This window comes from Lonchura striata, chromosome 9 (genome assembly GCF_050655825.1).
Source record: "Lonchura striata isolate lonStrDom1 chromosome 9, ASM5065582v1, whole genome shotgun sequence".
In the NCBI taxonomy this organism is placed as follows: domain Eukaryota; kingdom Metazoa; phylum Chordata; class Aves; order Passeriformes; family Estrildidae; genus Lonchura; species Lonchura striata.
Window position 1 is genome coordinate 27627888 of NC_140711.1, and position 17330 is coordinate 27645217.

General features: G+C 47.3%; 1 protein-coding gene and 1 non-coding gene across 3 annotated transcripts; both read right to left on the reverse strand.

The window, feature by feature from the left end:
• Positions 1-896: 896 nt before the first annotated feature.
• Positions 897-13131, reverse strand: MYNN (myoneurin). Of its 2 annotated transcripts, none has more exons than XM_021548195.4 (8): positions 12978-13131; positions 12150-12445; positions 9508-10313; positions 7774-7933; positions 6450-6628; positions 6155-6238; positions 5648-5734; positions 897-4605 (listed from the first exon to the last, which is right to left on the reverse strand). In XM_021548195.4, exons 2-8 carry the CDS (start codon positions 12413-12415, stop codon positions 4337-4339), a joined length of 1851 nt encoding a protein of 616 aa, XP_021403870.1. In that variant the 5' UTR covers positions 12416-12445; positions 12978-13131; the 3' UTR covers positions 897-4336. The 2 variants fall into 2 exon arrangements, with proteins under 2 accessions (XP_021403870.1, XP_085444152.1); XM_085588026.1 differs by lacking the exon at positions 12978-13131 and adding an exon at positions 12687-12704.
• A 91-nt stretch (positions 13132-13222) lies between these two features.
• TRNAV-AAC (transfer RNA valine (anticodon AAC)) lies at positions 13223-13295 on the reverse strand. The gene has a single exon. It is a non-coding gene; the product is annotated as a tRNA-Val (tRNA).
• Between the last annotated feature and the right edge of the window lie 4035 nt (positions 13296-17330).

A 17330-nucleotide genomic window follows, 5' to 3' on the forward strand; every position in this document is an offset into this window, starting at 1 on the left:
ATAAATACCACTGCAAGATTCAAACAGGTATTTTTTAACATGTATCTTTCTTCACCTTGTCAGGTATATGAAGTTCAGTCTAATTTCACTGCTCAAATTAAATTTTAATTTACTTGTATGAATGACATTTGTTCATCTGAGGCAGTTAACAGGTACCCAACTCTACCAACAGCAGTATTTTGGTTTTAGTGATGTGATAAGATGGCAACAATATCACAGTCAAACTATATCAGGTAAAATGGCATCTAAAAGTGCCTGGTGTATGTGTTTGAAGTATTTGCAATCTATCTGAACTCTTGTTTAACAGCAGCTCATAAAGCCCTCTTCATTACTGACAATATCCATAAAAACAGCTCATGTGTTACAGTTTTCTTTGATATTCCTTTGTAAGAAAGGGCTGCAGAGTAATTCCTACCAAATTCTGTATAAACAGCTTCCTCCAAACTAAAACAATTATTTGTGCAAAACCTTGTATTGCTTAAAGAAGGCCATGCTAGAGACTTCTATTTCTTCCTTTCTCCGACCTTGAAATTCTTAGATGTATCTTGTGTTGTTTGGAATAAGAGAATTTACATAGGCTAGATTCTTTTTGCCATGTTCTTCTGAGTTATTCAGGAGCTAAAGCAAGCATAATCCAACTCTGAAATTTTTTTTTTTCAACTTTTAGACCTCACTGTACTTGCTGAAAGGCTTCATTTCCCCCCCCCCCCAGTTTTAGAGGGGAGGCAAATGAAGGCAAGTGACTGATCCAGCAGGGCAGGGGTGCAGCAGAGGTCCCCCAAATCCTACTGTGTGCTCCATGGTCCTCATGCCAGGGTGGAGACAGGGGCTGTGTCTGACTGGTTCCCTTCTGCTTTTGTTGCTACCCCTTGTAGTTATAAACAGGAGACACAAGGTGAGGGAAAATTATAAAACAAGTTTATTAAAGTCTAACATAAAACACTTCAGGCTAAATATGTACAACTCCCTCCCTTCCCAGGGAATTATAAAATTGAGAGTTGAGGTATATACAAATAACAGAGGAAAAATTGTATATACATGGCAGATACTTTAAAAATAATTTAACCAAAGAAATCAGTTATTAGTCCTTATCTGAACTTAGTGCTGCAAGACTTATTGAGCCTCTCCTGGATCACAGTCCTGAAATCCTTCATGTGGGACTTGTCTGCCCTTGAAAATTGTTTTGTAGCACGTGATTTCAGAAAGGTTGTCATGCTTTGTGCCCACTTAGAGGCACTAATTTAGAAGCAAATGTGATACAAGGAGATATTTTCACTATCAAACAGTCAATTCAGAGATTTAGAGATGCAGATAAGCTATTCAGGCAAAACTTGCACCAACCTCAGTGCAAAATTGACTGAAACAGCAGTGTGACAAAACATGTCACATTCTTTGTATTACTCTTCACAGAATTATTGAAATTCCTTCTTTTCTTTTGCAAGGACACATGCCTAGAAATATTCCATGCTCTCCCTTATTAATCCCTTACAAAAATTACCAATACTGTTATAAGCCTTGTACTTCAAAATGAACCCAGAATCCTTAAGCCTAGGGCTTACATGTGCAGCTGATTTCCATGCATCTATTGGCAAAAGGTACAGGTGAAGGTTCAGACCTACAGCCTGAACACACCTACAAATATATATATATATTTATATATATTTATTTATTTAAAATCTATATTCTAGTAAATGAATACAGTTGGTAGAGATCATACCTCAGCAGCTGAGATATCTTCACGAAAGATGAGGATAAAAATCAAGATTCTCAGATGGGGACTCAAGAGTGCAGGTCACTAAATTATTGCTCCAAGACAAAACTAAAAGCCTGTGTATTCTATTAAGAAAGGTTAAAATTGCTGTCTTGTAAAAAATAATGAATATCTTCTTCTCTATAAAGAAAACTAAATGACTAATAAAGCAACTGTTACTGTTATAAGTATCTAAACAAATCCTGTATAAATCTAAGCACTGTATTTTTTAAAAAAGTCTGAAATCTAAGAATACAGTAATAAGCTATAATATTAGAAATATAAAACCAGTCCAAACAAACACTGTTATGGAATGCATTTTCTATGTAGGAATGTAGTTATTGTTTAGGTTTCTCTCCAGAGCTATTATCTCTCCTGGTCATTTATCCTGGATATGTTTATCCTGAGCTGCTTTTCCTCAGGTACCAGCAGCATATCATTAATTTGTCTTCCAAAGCTGTTTAAATTTGCAAGTTATCGGTTGTACAGCATTTTCTTTCTCAGTATTCATGACTAAACTTATGTCTATCCCAAGATTTCTGCTCTACTTTCAGAGAGAGACAGCAAAGAGGGAGCTTAGTACGAGCTACACACAGTCAAAATCCCGATTTTGTGGTTCTTCAGTCTTAAAAGGCTGAGGAATCCCTCAGGGGCTACACCAACAGAAGCTGAAAGAGACAAGGGGAGAGGCAAAAGGAAATGCCAAAAATAAAATACCAGAGAACTTTATCCTTTGTCATTTGCCAGCATTATGAACATCAGCTGTTCATAAGCGTTGTAGGACAGACAAGCAGGGAAATTAAAGTCTCTGCAATAACTATCTCCCAGTGAGGACAGTGTGAGATTCCTGCATTAGAGATGTTCCTGTTGAACATGGCTGTACTCCTGCTGGCCACAGTGGGCTTCATCAGCAAATCTACTATATATTAAAGCATAAAATTTAACCAAGCAGCAGGTTAAAAACATGCCCCATACTAAAATGATCAACACAAAACAGCAAAAGGTCTATTACTTTACAAATACAAACATGTAGGAGGAGAAAAAAAAATTACAGTCACACTCAGGAGTCAAGGGACCATTTTCAGACTCTTTAAATGAAATCCTTCAAGAAATTTTCCACAAGTCTGTTTAATTAAGGTGCAGATTAATTATTACTCCATGTAGAACAGAATCAGTTCAGAGGTATCTTCTATGCTCTTCTATTTATCAACGTCTGGACACAAGGCATCAGTGGAAATAAATGCTAGCACCAAGTAAATAACCAACAAAGGATAACTTTAAATGCATTGTTGGTACAGTATCATGACTACTTCATTACTGTTTGATTATTACAATAATGCTTACAATTGTTAATGGCACAAACTGGCAAAATGGAGTAGAAAAGTACTTCTATTGTCACCTAGCTTTTTATGACCCTACCAAGACATTAAAATGTTGCTTTTTAAATATGTCTGTTGCTAGTAATAAAGCCTATCTACCTGGGCCTTGCTAGGTACCAGTTTTGTGCAGTTACTGTGGACAAGTGACATGAGAGGTAAAGCAATACAAAAAACTTTAATTAAATCAGTCAAACTCTAACAAAACCTTGCCTGGAAGAATATCAATCTGCTTTAATGCCTCCTCATGTAGTGTTCACTTATTATTTTCACAGTGAAGGGCAGGATTTATCTCCTCTTTTGTACCCCGTCTAGCACAAGAAGCAGCAGCACTACAGCAAAAAAAAAAAAAAAAAAAAAAAAAAAAAAAAAAAAAAAAAAAAAAGCCTCACTAATTAATCACTGCATCTTTTCCATCTTTTCGCCTCATCTACAACATGCATGTCCCAGTTCTCCTTTTTTGCTATTTGTGGGAAACCCATGGTGTTTTAAGGATGTGAAAAATAAATCTGAGACAAGATACAACAATGTTGGATTCACTTCAAACAAACAAAGAAAGGCAATTTGTTGGAAAGAAGACCCAGGAGTATCTATGCCATTAGGACCCTCCCACTTGCCACACTTCAGACAAAAATTAACCCTCCTTTACTTTTGTTGTCAGGAAAATAACACCCAAACCTTTCACTCTGGTCAGGCTCCACCTGAAGATGGCACTTCTGGCAGGCAGCAAATTGTGCAAGAGCCTCAGCAGAGCACTGACCTGCCTTCATCAGGGGCCATTCTAGCACCTTGGAGTGCAGGCTTACTATTACATCCAAATTATGATTTCTCCCTACGCCTCTGGGTTAAACTTCCTCAACTATCAACTATGGCTTAAAATATCTGTTCTCAAATGACACTGTGACACATCAACTCAGCAGGAATATGGGAAGAGAACTCCAAAGCACATTAACATATGTAACAGAGAATTCTTAAGGCAGGTGTGTTGCCAGAATTATCTCCTGGAAATCAGTGTTAATCACAAATAGAAATTTGATTGTAGATTAGCACAACCCAGCACTGCACAATGGAAATGCCTTACAGGTGTCTTTACACAGAGGAAAACAAAGAACATGTCCAACTCTGAGAGCATGACTGGTTGTTTGTGTTCATCTTACCAAACATTCCCAAGTTCACTACCAAACTACCTGGATGATTCTGCACTGCTCTGTCAGTACAACTGCTGCAGGAAAATGAACTGAGGTTCTGAATATCCGGTCACAGCAGATCTCAGTAACGTTTCTGATGAAGGGGACTGGCTCCCTGTCACGGGGAGCAGCATCTGATGGTCTTCAGTCCCAATGGGGAGAGGAAGTGCCAAAGACATCTCAGAGGGTTTCACATCTATGGACTCTGATAATGGACTTTTCTGACTCTGAATGGATTCTTGTTCGTTGAAAGAATTATCAAGTGCAGTAGAATCAGGGGAAGTTTCAGGTCCTGTGGAAACAACAATAAAAAAAAAACAGAAAGAAATGTTCAAAAGCTTGTGCACGGATTCTGTAAATTCCCTTTCCAATGACTGTCAGAACCTTGTAGTGTGACAACTGGAAGGATGATGCATTCCAACATGATCTCTACTTGGCTGAGTACAGAAGATAACAAACCCTTAGCATCACAGTGTACAAAGGATCTTTGGAAAAAATGTAATAATGGAAGTTTCCTTCAGATTTTCCACCCCAGAAAGTCTCAGAACCAGATCTAAATCCAAGCATCCTGGTTTAACTGAAACAGCAGTGTACAAAGCATCATTTGTCTGTAAACTTCTTTGGAAGACAACATTTCTTAACTCCATTCCAGCCAGATATATTACAGACTTTATCCAGTCACTTGAAGAATTACTTTCTATTTTTAATTGAAACCCTGTTAGTATGTTCCTTGATGCCTTCCTGCTGGAATGCAGCCAGCCACTTCTCTTGGAAGGCTCTGTGACTAAGCCACATCAGATATCTGACCCTTCCTCTGCCAAAGCATGCTTCAAAGTCTGTTATTCCAGTGCTGAGGCACTCCTGGCTGCCTGCTGTCTCTCCATGAGAGCTGGCCTGCCTTGGCAGCTCTCCCAGATCATCCCCCCAGCTCTGCCAGGCCCTCTCCACACTCAGTGCTGTCCTGCCCTCACCACTGGCTTCCTGCTGCACTGGGGCTTTCCTAAATTCCATGCTGTCTCTGCACATGGTTCATTTTCTCACCCTCTCCCTCCCAGTCCAGATGTACACAGACACAATTTATTCCCTCTTCCATATGACAGAGGCAAGGCATTTATGGTCAATACACAAGGATGAACAGAGGACAAGGGGTATGGAGCCAGTGCTGAACAAGACTGGATACAGATGCTTTTGGCCCTAAAAACAACTCCTATCCAAAATTCCTTTGTTTTCTAATTTTAGCCTAGGATGAGCAAAAATATTTATTCAGCATGGAAGGCAAAAGAGGTTTCTTAACCTTAAAGGTTTCTTAACCTTTCATTGCACAACAAACTCACCTGTGTGAACTTTTGTTTTGTGCTTCTTAAGGTTTTTTATATCTGTGTAGGAATTTCCACACATTTCACAGATAAACGGTCTTTCACCTGAAAAAAATTGGTTTGGCAGTGAGAACAATCTTGATGTTGGAAAAAAAATACAGTCAGAGACATAGGATAACAGATTTCAATGTTCTACTTTGAAATACAGCTTTGTAACTTTTATTTTGTCTGTGTCTCTATTAGAATAAAATAATTTCCAGAATAACAATTTAAAACAAAGCAAGAGGACCCAAACATTTTAACTAAAGCCTCAATCATACATCACCTACGCTGTGGCACAGATACTACTTTAAAGGCAATTAAAAAATGAATGAATATTTTCTTTACATTATGTTAACCCAGACATATATAAATTAAGAAACTGTTCTACTTTCAAGTACAGACCAATACAATGTATTTTAAAGGCAAAAGAGTAAAAGCAGATTAAAATTTATGGTGCAGGAAGCAGCTTGTCTGAAAACTGACCTGTATGGGACCGAAAATGTTTATTGAGCTCTCCAGAGGAAATAAAACTCTTTTCACAAATGCCACAGATATATGGCTTCTCTCCTAAAGGAAACACAAGCACGTTGTTATTTCAACATAAAAACCAGAACACGCATTAAGAACAAATCGAAACGAAACGAAGATAACGTCCAATGAGACAAAGTGCTCCCAAAACTGGAATCAAAGGAAAAACAGCACGAGGAAGGAGCTGGATGAGAATCCCAAGGTGGATTTTTGGGCCGTGCCCTGTCCAGGAGGCCGCAGCGCCCCGTACCTGTGTGTTTGCGGGAGTGGGTGATGAGCGAGCTGGACACGGCGAAGGCTTTGCCGCAGCTGTCGCACACGTAGGGCTTCTCGCCGGTGTGCCGCCGCACGTGGTACGTCAGCGTGCTGGCCTGCGCGAAGCGCTGCCCGCAGCGGTCGCACACGTACGGCTTCTCCCCGCTGTGCTTCCTGCAACGACACCGCGAGCGGCACCCGCTGAGGGACGGCCACGGGGACGGCTCCTGCCACAGCTCCCACTGCCACAGGGACAGCCCCTACTGCTCCTGCCACCGCACTGACAGCCACAGGGACGGCTCCTGCCACCGCTCCCACTGCCACAGGGACGGCTCTGTCCCCTGTTGCTCCTGCCACCGCCCTGACAGCCACAGGGACGGCTCCTGCCACCGCTCTGACAGCCACAGGGATGGCTCTGTGCCCTGGTGCTCCTGCCACCGCTCCCACAGCCACAGGGACGGCCACAGGGACGGCTCCTGCCACCGCTCTGACAGCCACAGGGATGGCTCTGTGCCCTGGTGCTCCTGCCACCGCTCCCACAGCCACAGGGACGGCCACAGGGACGGCTCCTGCCACCGCTCCCACAGCCACAGGGATGGTTCTGTCCCCTGCTGCTCCTGCCACCGCTCCCACAGCCACAGGGATGGTTCTGTCCCCTGCTGCTCCTGCCACCGCTCCCACAGCCACAGGGATGGTTCTGTCCCCTGCTGCTCCTGCCACCGCTCCCACAGCCACAGGGATGGTTCTGTCCCCTGCTGCTCCTGCCACCACTCTGGGGTACAGCAAACGGGCAACAACCGAGCACAACAGAGCTGGTGTGAGTGCACAGGTCCTGCGGGCAAAACTCCCGGCTTGCTCCCGCTGCCATTGGCACATCCGTGGTTCCCCAGGCAGCTGAACTGAACCACAGTTCCCGGCCTGTGGGAACTCAGCATGCTGTGCGCTTTAGGGTAGTGAAATATAAGATGATGATTCCTAACATGGGAGATTTCTATGGGAATATCATTCCTGCCAAAGTTGCTAAAAGCCCCATGCAGACGGCAGTCAAAACTTCTCTCACTTCCCACTTCCTCTCTGGTGCTACAAGTAGTTTAAAGGAAGGATACCAGACTCAGGCTGTACATTCATCCAGCACAAATCTCCTCCTTAATGACCAACTAATGCAGCTCCATACAATTACTGTTAGGCATTGTGAGAGAAGCCCCACAAGAAAAGAAGTAGATATCACTTTCATGTGTAACTCTTACTCACACTGGAGTAAATGTTTCTGTTTAAATAAACTCAAGGATAAGCATGTGCAAGATTTCACTTGTGCCTACCTGGCGTGGATCTTCAGGTTGCTCGAGGTTGCAAACTGCAGGTTGCAGACATCACATTTGTAAGGCTTCTCCTCTCCATGGTGCATCCGGCTGTGGAACACCAGCTGGCACTTCTGGGCAAAGCCTTTGTCACAGAGTTCACACTTGTATGGCTTCTCCCCTGGTGGAAAACAACACCCTCGTGCTCTCTGTATTTACATAAGAAAGCTCTGCAATCCATGACCTGACCAAAGCTCAGGTGTCTCTTCTAATACTTCTTACAAATAACATCTTGGAAAATCCTGTAATCAGTCCACTGAAGTGGAACGTGCTAGAGCACAGAGGATAACAGGAATGTTTTTTAACACATTATGTTTGGGAGGGAAAAAAAGAAGTAATAATGCTTTCAATAGTGCCAGCTTCTCCACATTATTTTAAGAATGCTGCCACTTCAGTTTCAGACGCTCAGCTGGTTATGTCTGTTCATCATTCTGAATATTTAAAATGAACAAATTATCTTTTTTTTCTTGCTTGTCCAACAGCAACAGGTCTTCAACATACAGTCTAGTGCTCCCTAATTTCTCATTAGCGTCTGTTGCAGAATGTTACAGGTACTTCTCTGACTATTTATGTCCACTTAGTGGTGAATTGTCCCCTCTAAGGGCTTGTGCAACTCTGCAGTCCTAGAAAGTATAAAAATGCCTTTCTCTGCCACTCCGAGAGTGCACAATCAAATCTCATGAGTAAATAGGGTACATAAAAACTTCAAAAGTAAAAGACATGCATGCCATTGAGCAACCAACACCATGGAATTCTCTCCCCACTGTTGCAAAAGTTCCCAGGACAACACCCTCAGAGGTACAAAGTACAGCTGGCATTCCTACCAGCACTGTCCCTGAATCCTGCAATCAAGTGTGTGAATCTTTGCTTAGACCCTGGCTGACAGTTTGAAACTCTCTCCCTAAGTCACAGGAATAGGAAGGTGTTCTCCTGCAGCTGTTCCTCAAGATTTCCTACATTTTCACAGCTTCCTGGAAAAACTGTGACCTCTGCTCAGAGCTTTAAAAACATACAGAACAGATGGAAAGACAAGCACAGGACCTCTCCTCTGCATCTTCCCAATTATTTGTTCATCACCTTTTTAAGTCAGACATGCTGGATTAAAATGTTTAAGTGCTCCTAAGTGATTTCTCTTGCATGTCTGATATGACACAAGCTCCTGGTAATGCTATTGAATGCAGAGATTATAACACCATCACAGGTTTCAGCTGCACAAAATAAAATCCTAAATGTTGTAGTAATTCAGCCAACCTCCTACCTTTGTTGAAGACCCAATGGAACAAGTTATAAGACTGAATTTTTTCCCCACTCTTGTTCTCAAACATATATTAGGTTTTGAAGTTTAAAAAAAAGCAGCAACAGAAATTCTTGTATCAAGTACAGCTTGCTTTTCATGCTCTACTGACAGTGGCTTTTGGCCACTCCACTACTCTACAGCTGAAGAACAGTCAGCTCTCCTAAGTCTTCCCAGAAATCAAGATGTTCAGAATAACAGAGTCCTCTCTAGCTATTGAAACTATGATTTAGTACTGAAAAATGCTGAAACATTTAATGTTATTTGGGTCTACCCCTGCATGCACAGTGACAGCAGACAAAATTTCAAGAGGAAGAAGTCAGAATCTTTCTAGTGCTGCACTCCCAGGCTGTGTGTGATCCCAGGACTCCACAGCCCACGAGACACGGCCAGTGGCTTACCTGTGTGAGTTCTTACATGTGTTTTCAACTGATTGCATTGGGTGAAGGCCTTCCCACAGAGCTGGCACACGTAGGGCTTGACCCCTTTGTGTATCCTCATGTGCCGCCGGAGGCTGCTGGCTTCGGAGAACACCTTCCCACAGGTGTTGCACACTGGCTTGGCTTTGGAGAACTTCTGGTCCAGCTCCTCCCCTGAGCTCTCCAGCTGGTAAGTGCTCTTGTCACTGGCTATGTTGGACATGCAGTGCTCCTTCAGGGCACAGCTCTGCTGAGGCTTTCCCCGTTTCTGTTTGGCTGCCATGCTCTGGGCCAGGATATCCTGTGCCGCCAGCGTTTCGCTCTCCACCACCGCCGCCAGCTGCAGCTCCGAGTTGTCGCTCCCCTGGGCTGCCTGCTCTGTTATGTGGGTGGCCAGCTTGTTTGCATCTAAAAACATCTCAAAGGACGTGTTCTCAGCCACCTCGTTCTGATATTGGAGGGATTTCTTCTCCGTGCTTTTGGGGGGGCTGAAATTCTTCTTTCGCTTTTTGGGTTGTGGAGATTTCTTTTCTAAAGCTGCTTTCTTTGCCTGTGGTGGAACCAGCTCTGCTGCAGCAGCATCTTCCTTCTCCTCCCGATTGTTGTAATCTCGGAGAGTCAGGAGGCAGGTCTGCTGGTTCATTTCAACATTCCCAGTGATACTGGATGTCTCTGTGGAAGAGGGATTAGCAATAAAAGCAAAGTCCTCCATCTTGATCTTGCATTTAGTGACCACTTCTTCTACTTTGAGATAGTCAGCAGCCTGGTGAATCTCTTTAACATTCCAGCTGCAAGGAAACAAGACTTGGATGAAACATTCTGGACAAAGCAAACATTTGTTCTGCATCAACTGTATCACAAACAGACACAGAGCTGCAGAAGAGTTATACTGTCAGAAAATGTAACTTTGAGAACACACAGTAACATTTAATTTCTTGGAGCTGTAGTGCCACAAGGCTCTAAAATGTCAATTATTCCTGAACTGCAGGTCTGTGTCTAGTGGGGTCTACAGACCCTCAAACTGCGGATTTTATTTCAGTTACATGCCTCTTGTAGAATTTTAAGTTAAAAGTCAACTTGTAAGTTGCTGAGGGCTGGACATGGGCTTGTTGGTCCAAACGGCTCTGAAATAACAGCACAAAGGGGTAAAACCCTGGAAAATAAAATACATAAAACACCATTTCATAAACCTTCTGGCCAAGATCTCAGGTAATTCACTAGCAGTGCATTCACCTCAGCACTCCCATGGCAGTTGAATAAAACATTAATCTTGTTTTATAAAACAATTTGCAAATAGTCTTAATTATGTATCAGCCGCACACAGAAACTAGTAATACCAAGGAAATCCTCATTTAAACCACTACACTCTATTTTTCAGCTTCTGCCACACATGCCTTGATGGAAAAAACCATCTGGAATAGGTGGCAACATGTACCATGAGTGCATTTATGGACTTACAGCACTTTAAAGAGAGATTCACAGTAAACAACCTCATTCTAACAATAAACAACTTGCCACGATTGCTCTCCATATGAGCACAACTGTTTCAGTATCTTGTACTATGCGAGTGCTGGGTTCAAAGTCCCCTCCTGATGTCACCCACCACCTCTGAGAACAGCAGACTTTGCAGGCAGCTCCATCAATCCCTGAAGGGTCACAGGACAAAACGACAGGTGTCACCTACAGCCAAATAGTTCTCTTTGGGTAAGAATGGTATTTTCACCTTCCTTGGTACCTCCACCTTTCTCCTCCTTCAGAGAGCCACCTGCTCAGAAAATCCAGAAACCCTCCTGCTGCAGTCCCAGATGGACATCATGAACCCCGCACAGTTCTGCTCACATCTAACTGGCAAAGCACCAATCACTAACTTCAGCTCTGCTGCTGTTAATGCCTGTAGCTAATTAAAAAAACCACCCTGTATCTGTGTACTTAAATTACTGAGTGTGAGTTTCGACACTTTAGAAACTAAAAGTTTTTAAGCCTGCATTTGACATCAGACATTGAGAAAGAAGTAAAAATCCTGGACTTGGTACATCCTTCATGAGAGACAAATCTCCTTTGCTGAGAAAAAGGCACTGCAAAGAAAAAAGCATCCTCACTGTATGTGAAGCAGCACAACAGGCACAAAATCAATGCAGTAATGAGGGGAAACACATTTTCTGTGACTTCTTTTAGGCAACGCAATATAAAATTTTAAGTAACAGATCATGCAAATTCTAACAAATGTGACTTAAAACTGTGCCTATCCTCACCCATCCCTCAGACTTAAATGTCTACCACATCCACAGTTCCTGTGTGTTTCTGAAAAAAAAGACTACAGTAATTCACCCCCAGACACACACTTGTCCTTCGCTCTCCTGGTAATCATGCAGGATGTTTAATCTCCCCCAAAGCAGACAGAAACAGCAGGAGACTGAAGCTAACACTTAGTGAAATATCAGACAACACACCTTTATTTTGGCACTCACATGTCATGTGGTATTTCAAAGCAAACAAACAGGAACTTCAAGTTGTTAATATTCATCACATCCACTGCTATTTGTTTCTCCAGATGTTATTAAAAAAAATCCATCTCTGCCTTACCACAAAGTTTATTTCCCTATTCCCCTTTAACAGCATGTTACCTGTCAAGGTTTAAGTTTCCTGTGTAAATAAATTCCAGGAGCTTTTGGAATCCATCAGCTTTCACTTGAGTCTGATCCAAGACAACGTTGTTGTCAGATGCGTCTCTGTAAAAGGCCCCGAAATACTCGCTGAAGGAGGCAAGCACATTCCTGTGTGCTTTGAACTGGAATTCCCCGATGACCACGGTGCAGTCGCAGAGGAATCCGGCCTCTCGCTGCTTGTTCAGCCTCTCCAGCAGGTGCTCACAGTGATGGGAATACTGCATTTTGGGAACGCGCTGCAGACACTTTCTGGTCTGCGAAAGCAAAAGCAAAAAAAAAAAAAAATCAATTTATATGCACGATTTCACCTTTTTTTACCCCCTAACAGAGTTAGCGATCACAGAGGAGTGTCCGAACAGCGTCCTCGCTCAGGGCAGCCTGGCAGCAGCAGGGACAGCGAGCTGGCGGCCGCTGCTCGACCCGGGAGCGCGGGCAGAGCCCCGAGTGCTCCCGGCCCCCCCGGATTAGCCCGGCTAAGCCCGGTTCTTCTCACACCGTGTCACAGCCGGGCCCGGGAGCGGCCCGAGGCTCGGCCCGGCCCGCGCTCATTCCGCGGGGCGGCTGCTCCGCGGCGGACCGGGGCCCGGAGCGGTCCCGGCTCGGCGCCGGGCCCGGGGCAGCGATCGGGGCACGGCACCCGCGGCGCCCCCGGCGCGGCCCCGCCGCCGGGCGGGACGGAACGGGACGGAGCCCGCAGCGCCCTCCCCGCCTCGGCGGCCCGGCCCCGCCGCCGCCGCGCCCCCCGGCCCCGCCCGGGCCGGCCCGAGCGCCGCGGGCCCCGCGCACCTGCGGAGGGCAGAGAGCGCCGGGCGCCGCGCTCAGGCCGCCATGTCCCGCTGACGCCGCCGCCGCTTCCGGGACGCGAGTTCCGGCCTCCGCGCCGGGGGCGGCTCGCGAAATTGGGATAAAAAACGGGTTTAATATTCCTGCCGCGCCGCGGATTAAATAAATTAATTGCGGCACGGAGATTGAGAGGATGAAAGCCGTGCTGCCGCCGGCGGGCAAGAAAGAAAAAGAAGCCACCTGGCTGGTGTTTCCGCCCGGTTTCGAACCGGGGACCTTTCGCGTGTTAGGCGAACGTGATAACCACTACACTACGGAAACGCCGCTGGTCGGCCCTTTCCGAGGGTCTCCCCTAATTCTTCTAGGTGCCCATCCGCGCTGTCCCACCTCACCTCTCCCCGCTGTCCCACTCTGCTGTCCCCGCTGTCCCACCTCACCTCTCCCCGCTGTCCCACCCCACTATCCCCGCTGTCCCACTCTGCTGTCCCTGCTGTCCCACCCCACTATCCCCGCTGTCCCCTCCGCGCCCCCTCCTGCCCCGCACGGCGCCCGGAGCCCCGAGCTCAGCGGGACCTGCACCCCACGGACCCCGCAAACCCCGCCGGGACCCGCAGCCTCCCCCGACCTCCCGTCCCCCCGCAGCGCGGGCGGGCCAGCCCCAGCGCGGGTCTCTGCAGGTGTGCCAGGTGCTCTCCGCGCACACCAGCAGTGACAGCATGGCTGGGAACCAGGAATTTCAAGGAGAAGGGGAATGTTTGGCACTGCTGGCAGGGCAGGGCAGTGATGAACCAGCGGACGGGAGAGCTGGGAGCCGGGCACGGAGCGTGTGACACTTGGCAGTGTCGGCTCCGCAGGCCTCTCCCCAGAGCTCGATCTGAAGAATGAGGAAGTCACTAATCCTCCTGGATTTTCTAGCGCACCAGGAACTGAAATAACAGGAGAGGCTACAGAAGAGAATGTGGTTTTGTCACTTTTTGCAGAGGTTAACATGAGGGAAACTCCAGCTGGTGGAAAGATACATCCTAAACCTTCTCAGAGGAGTGAAGTTGCCTAGATTGTGAACAGGTCAAAGCATTCCCAGCATTTTTTTTTCAAAACAAAACACATAATTAAAGTGTACACATTTCCAATGTCCTTTACCTGGGACATCCCCAAAGATGTTGATGAGATGCCAGAGATGCTGGTGTTGCCATGGAGACTGAGGTGGAAAAGTGCTTGTCCAATACCACTGCATTTTTTATGATTCCTGTACTTATCCAGAAAAGCGTGGGATTGTCATGTCCTGGAGAAATGGGAGGCTGTGGGGAAGAAATGGCAGAGCTGTCCCCTGAGCAGGCTGCTGTGCCAGCTCTGTGTGTCAGCCCAGCTGTGCTCCCACTCTGCCCCCAGGTCTCAGCACAGGCTGTGTGACACACTCCAGTCACGGTGTCACCCACAGTGACAATCGGTGACACCAGTCTCTGGAGGCTGCTGCTTTCCCCCTGGTATTTTCCAGTTTGACCTGGACAGCTGTGAGCTCTCAGATCACGTAACATGGATTCTGAAAGTGGCACTTCACAAGTCACAGAGCTGAGGAGCTGCTGTACAAAGCATTAAAGAAAAATGATGTTATGTGTGCCTCAGGCTTAAGGAAGGGATGACTAAGAATCCCAGCAATGTGGAAAAAGCTTTCCACCTTCCGTGACATTATGGCTCAGAATCAAGGGTGTAATTGTCCCCAAAGCCTCTTTCACCCACCTGATTTTGGCACAGAGCTGCCAGGGATTGGCAAATTCTGCTCCAAATCTATCATAAATGAATTATCATCATGTTGGCATAAGGATTTCCACTCGAGTCCTTTCTTGTATTTTCTGGCAGCTTCTCTCCTAGAATTAAGCTGAATACATGGGTCCAGGTGTTGAGGTGAAAGTCAGAGTTTCTCCTAGGAAGATTTCCGTTTGGACAGAAAGCTCCTTGCTTCCCTCGGTGACGTTCAGCCCATGAAGATTACCGTGACAGCGTACAGGGAGGCTGAGCCTACCACAGTGCACAGAAAATGTTTCCAAAATAGTAGCTTTTTATAACAGATTTTCCTTAGCAAGTAACAGAATTTCCTTTTCCTGGAAAAGAATCAAAGATTACAGATACCTGGGAGCAAGCAGGGAGAAGCTTGTGTCTGTAGCACACCAGTAAAAATCATAACATCTAGCACAATTTATTCCTTCTTAGTGAATACATCTTTCTGAATAGATATAAAATGCTTTTTTTAAAGAGGCTCTTTACCAAACCAATCCTGCACAGCATATGTACAACTAAAGTTGGGAAAACCAAGAGCTCCACGCTATTATTTCACACTCCTTGGCGCTTGCAAAACGCCTTGCTTTTCCATGGAAATCTCAGGGTAGGAAAGCAAACACACAAAAGCTTCTCTGAGGAACACGAGGCGGCAGAGGGGTCCGAGGTGAGTGCTCCAGGGAGCACGGCGGGGAGCATCCGCCCTGCACAAAGAGAGGTCAGGCAGAGATGAATAAAAACCATCTTCCAACACAGCATGGGAGGGGGAGGAGAGGGACGGTGGGCTTGGCACAGCCCTGCTTTGGGGGAATGGTGGGAGAGGACCGGCCTGCTTCCTCACTCATGTGGGACAGGCTCAGGCCCCTGAATTCAGCTCACAAGCACCAGGCACCAGTCTCCAAATCCTGACGCCAGCTCCCAGATCCTGGCACCCGCCCCCAAATCCCAGACCGCAAGCACCGAGTTCCAAGCCGCAGGCACCAGCCCCCAAATCCCGCTGCAAGCATCAGGCCCGGGTCGCCGGTCCTGTCCTAGACCCGGCCCGCATCTCCCGGATCCCGGCCCGTGACCGCGGGCCAGGGAATGCGCGCTCCCCCCCAGGCGCGCTCCCGCGAGCACGCGGCGCGTTCCAAACTCCCGCCAGCAGCGCCGCCCCGCCCCGTAGCCCCATCGTAGCCAATGGCAGCGGAGGAGGGCACCGCTCTAACCAATGGGAGCGCGGGGGGCGTGGCCGCGGGTATAAGAGGCCGAGCGCGGCGCCCCGCGGCCTTTGCCGGGGTGTGCAGGCCCTATGGCCAACTAACCCTAATGGCGGCCGCGCCCCTCACGCTCGCCCGCTGTTTTACTCGCTGACTTTCAGCGGGCAAAGGAAGCGGCCTATGGGAAGGGGGTGGGGGAAAAGAGTTCCGGCCTCAAGAAAAAAAAAAAAAGCCAGCGAGGGGGATCCACACCCCGGCCCACCCTGGGGTCCCTGTCCCTTTTCCCCGACCGCGGATGCTCCGGCCCTCGCCCGCCGTGGAGGCCGCGGTCGGCGGGCTCAGCGCCGCTGCCGCCGCGAAGAGCTCGTCTCTGTCAGCCTCGGCGGGGCCGGCAGCGCGGGGCAGCCGCGGGGCCCCAGCAGAGCAAAACGGGCGCGGCGCCGCTGGGCGCTGAGCAGCCGCCGCCCCCTGAGCCGTGGGGTGCGTGGCGGGCGCCGCCCCGACACCCACACACCTCCATCCCCCCGCCGTCCCGGGGTGCCCCGGGGGCTCCCGGCTCTGCTGCGCCCGAGGGAGCCCCCGAAGCGTCAGTGCCCGCCGGGGTTTGCCGTGCGCTGCCCCGGGGAGGGATGCGCCCGCCGCCGCCGAGATCCTGTCTAGGAGAGAGTGATGGAAGCTCAGGAATGCCGAATTTTATTCATAGGGTTCAAGAAATGCTGGGTTTTGATCATCTGTTTCGGCGGCAAGGAGCTGAATTTGTGAAAATGTGAAAGAGCGCGGGGAGCTGAGGACAAATACTTCGCTGTAGTGTGGAGCAAGGGTTGTGAGGGGAAGATGCTGTGGCTTGTCTTCTCTTAGGAATTTCTCTCCCTGCGCTCAGACTTTGGCACTGCCATGAGCAAACACTCTCCAGTGTGTGCCAAAGGCACAGCCTAAGACCTGCCTGATTTGTGCCAGGGACACAGCACCAAACTTGTCTTTTTAGTGCCAGGGGCACAGCCTCAAACATACCTTTTTAGTGCCAGGGACACAGCACCAAACTTGTCCTTTTAGTGCCAGGGGCACAGCCTCAAACCTGCCTGATTTGTGCCAGGGACACAGCACCAAACTTGCCTTTTTAGTGCCAGGGACACAGCACCAAACCTGCCTGATTTGTGCCAGGGACACAGCACCAAACTTGCCTTTTTAGTGCCAGGGACACAGCACCAAACCTGCCTGCAGAGTGCTGAGCCCCAGCACTGTCTGGCTGGTGGAGGAATGCCCAGGGCTCATCCTGTGCCATCACCATTGCAGGAATTGGCTGCTCAGTTACCTCTGCTGTTAGTTTTGACCATAGCTAAACCTTTATGGCATTTCTGCCATCAACAACTTACAGAAGACATGT